Source organism: Anopheles cruzii, unplaced genomic scaffold (genome assembly GCF_943734635.1).
Source record: "Anopheles cruzii unplaced genomic scaffold, idAnoCruzAS_RS32_06 scaffold02690_ctg1, whole genome shotgun sequence".
Taxonomy (NCBI): domain Eukaryota; kingdom Metazoa; phylum Arthropoda; class Insecta; order Diptera; family Culicidae; genus Anopheles; species Anopheles cruzii.
The window spans coordinates 1-2889 of record NW_026456275.1 but is presented as its reverse complement, the minus strand read 5'-3'; the positions used below and the strand labels follow the sequence as shown (position 1 = coordinate 2889).

General features: G+C 46.6%; 1 protein-coding gene across 1 annotated transcript; it reads right to left on the bottom strand.

Moving 5' to 3' along the window:
- Window positions 1–3: 3 nt before the first annotated feature.
- On the bottom strand, window positions 4–554 carry LOC128276845 (uncharacterized; the record flags this gene model as incomplete). Its single annotated transcript, XM_053015303.1, has 3 exons — window positions 258–554; window positions 115–191; window positions 4–15 (listed from the first exon to the last, which is right to left on the bottom strand). Coding segments are annotated over exons 1-3 (201 nt in total), but the record flags the coding sequence as incomplete, so codon positions are not given.
- Window positions 555–2889: the final 2335 nt, after the last annotated feature.

The window sequence follows — 2889 nt, the reverse complement described above, 5'->3', positions numbered from 1 at the left end:
TAAGCGCGGTCGCCGCTGGAAATGGGCAGTGACAGAAAAAGAAGCATTGGGCAATAAATAGAATCGCCTTCGAACCGGGGTGCGTTACAACCTGTGGCGCTTCGAGTTACGTACCGTTACGATGCCCACGATCAGTGCGATGACGGAGGCAAAGTTTGCCAAACAAGTGCCAACGATGATAATGTTCGTACCTGCAAGCGGAGCGGTAACAGTCAAACCGGAAACTAGCATGCGCCCACGGAAGGATCGTTACTTACTCATCGGCAGGTTCGCGATGGGGAATACTTTGCTGGCCAGCGTGATAAAGATGGCTATCAGCGAGATGGCCAAGCTGTACAGGAACACTTTGTGCATTCGGTTGGTCGTCATCGTGATGGCGGAAACAGAACACACACCCGGTTCACGCACAACGACTGACTGAGGCAAGCAAATCGACCCCGAAACGGCCGCCAGGTGCTCTTCCAGCGTGGAAAACCATCAGCGAAACGATTTCGGTGACAAATGTAGCGTCCCCCCCGGGGGTCAGTGGCTCCTTTTGGTAGCGAAACCACTCGGAAAACTGTGTGAAAACTTGCGGGGGGGTACCCCACCTGGCGGAAGGAAAACATGAGCGCCCCCTAGCGACCGGAGTGCGCAGTGCGCATGATCGTTGAACGTCAACATTTTCAAAGCATTTCACCGAGTGAGCGAAGTGAGATGAGAAGTGAGAGAGCACTCACGCTCTTCTTTCACTACTTCAGCACCGCGAAGTAAATGTCAAAATCGGTACAGTGAGGAGAAATTAACTAAACCCGTGTACTGAATTCGTTAATTGTTCTACTCAAACGAAACGAAACTCACAAAAAAAAACCGTCACAGTTTCACTTTATGACCGAGGTCGGTGCAATGTTGCAGTAAGCATGCGAAAACCGAACGTTTGTTGCGCGAGCCGGAGGTCGCCTACCTTTTTTCATTCCACTGTAGCGCTCTGCAGATTCCGGTTTACAGAACCGGAATTTGTACTTTTTCGATTCACGGTTCGTGCTGAAATGTGGCCACGAAACACGACACGATCAACACGGAATGCGTGAAATAATCCGACATTGTTTGGAGCCGGATGCTGCTGGTCACTAACACAGCAATGAGGTTTATTTTTAGCCTCATCTGATTTCGTCATCTGCAAACCCCAATTTTTGTTGTAAATATCGAAACTTACCAGACACAGGCTACAGGTGAGCGGCCTTTGCCGGGATAGTCCTAATCCGCCGGACGGATTGGGGCTTTATTTTCGCTTCCAATGGAAGCATAATTAGTTAATGTTCACCTTCAGTCTTTTTCACTTCCGGTAGTATTGTATTTATTCGGAAATATCGGGAAATGATTTGTAAATATTGGCGGCGTGACGTGAGACGTGAATGAAAATGAATGAATGAATACTTGCTCAGTAGTAAAGTGAGCATTTCAGCGTGAACCCAATTTGACAAACTTACTCACTTTTTTGTTCAAATTCTCATTCTTCTCACTTTGGAGCGGGACATTTTCTCGCACGCAACATGGCACACAAGTTGTTGAGAACGCGACGATTTCCAACCTAGCGTTACAAGCAATACAGATAAGCTACGAATTCTTAGAACGTTAGGCACAACACATACGACTCGATCGAACGATGGGTCTTAAGAATCATAAAGAAACAAAGCAGAATCCACAGAGACCACAACATGGGTGCAGATTGCATCATAAAATTATCTAGGGACCGCGCTGGTTCAGCATTCATCTTAAAATACATTGCAGGCAAGAGCAATGAAAACATTACGATAGATAAGCGTAGGAAATGCATGGCCACAGCAAGGGACCGGAAATATACCCAAAAATTAGGTCGACTAGCATCGACCAGTAACGATAAGCGACGCATCGAAAGAAAGAGACAAGGATAGTTTAATCATAACAAAACGCACTATATAAAGCGAAGAAATTGTTGAATAAAGTTAGATATCGTTAGGCTACGGAACGCTCTGGTCTTAAGTCTTTTACTCTTGGACCGTTTGATCCCGCTAGTGAGATCCCTCCGGATGTTGACTGCTTACAATCGTTTGCACCACTCCGTCGGAACTCTAATAGTCGGAAACCAATCTTCTCTCGAGGCCTCCACTGTCAGGTAGTAGTACCCATCTACCCTGTCCGTCCCAGGCCAAAAGAGTCGATTAACAAACGGTTTAAGGCGTTGGCAAAAAGATCAGAAGTGGTAAGTGAACGCGAGATCACTCCGGATCACGCTCCTTCGCGCGTTGGGTCCACTCCGTAACACAAGTCGAATGCTTTTTGCGCTTTTTGTTTGAAACGATTATTTTTATTCAGTAGTACTTTAATAATATCATCACAAAATATTACATATTCTATGAAGGTGTTGTTCGTTTGTATGCGCGATCAGCACGCTGCGGCTGCGCTTGTTTTGTCACCTTCCTTCTTCCGGTTTAGCTTTGGTAGTGCATGTGCGCGTGTACGTGTTGGCGTGTGTGTCTGTGTCGGTGTGTCGGGGATGATTATGTTTAAGCACCTTCTGGCCGCTACTACTTCCGCTACGATGAGCCTAAGAGTGTTCCGCCAGCTCGTGCTATTGATTTGTAATGTGTTTGTTTGTTTGTTCACTTCACCGTTCCGTTTGCTACTAAATTATGATGTTTGTTTGCCGGGACCGCCGACTACCGGCGACTAATGCCGCCCTCGTTTAAGCGTAGCGAAAGCCTCTCCGTTTGCCATCACATCCGTTTTTCACTACTTGGGTTTACGATTTGAATGGTTTTGGGTTACCCGCAAAAGATGACATTGTTATTCTGGTTAATTCTCCCACCGTGACGGACAACTAACAAACTCCACACGACGTACCGCACTTTCAACAGAGTGTATCGGAAA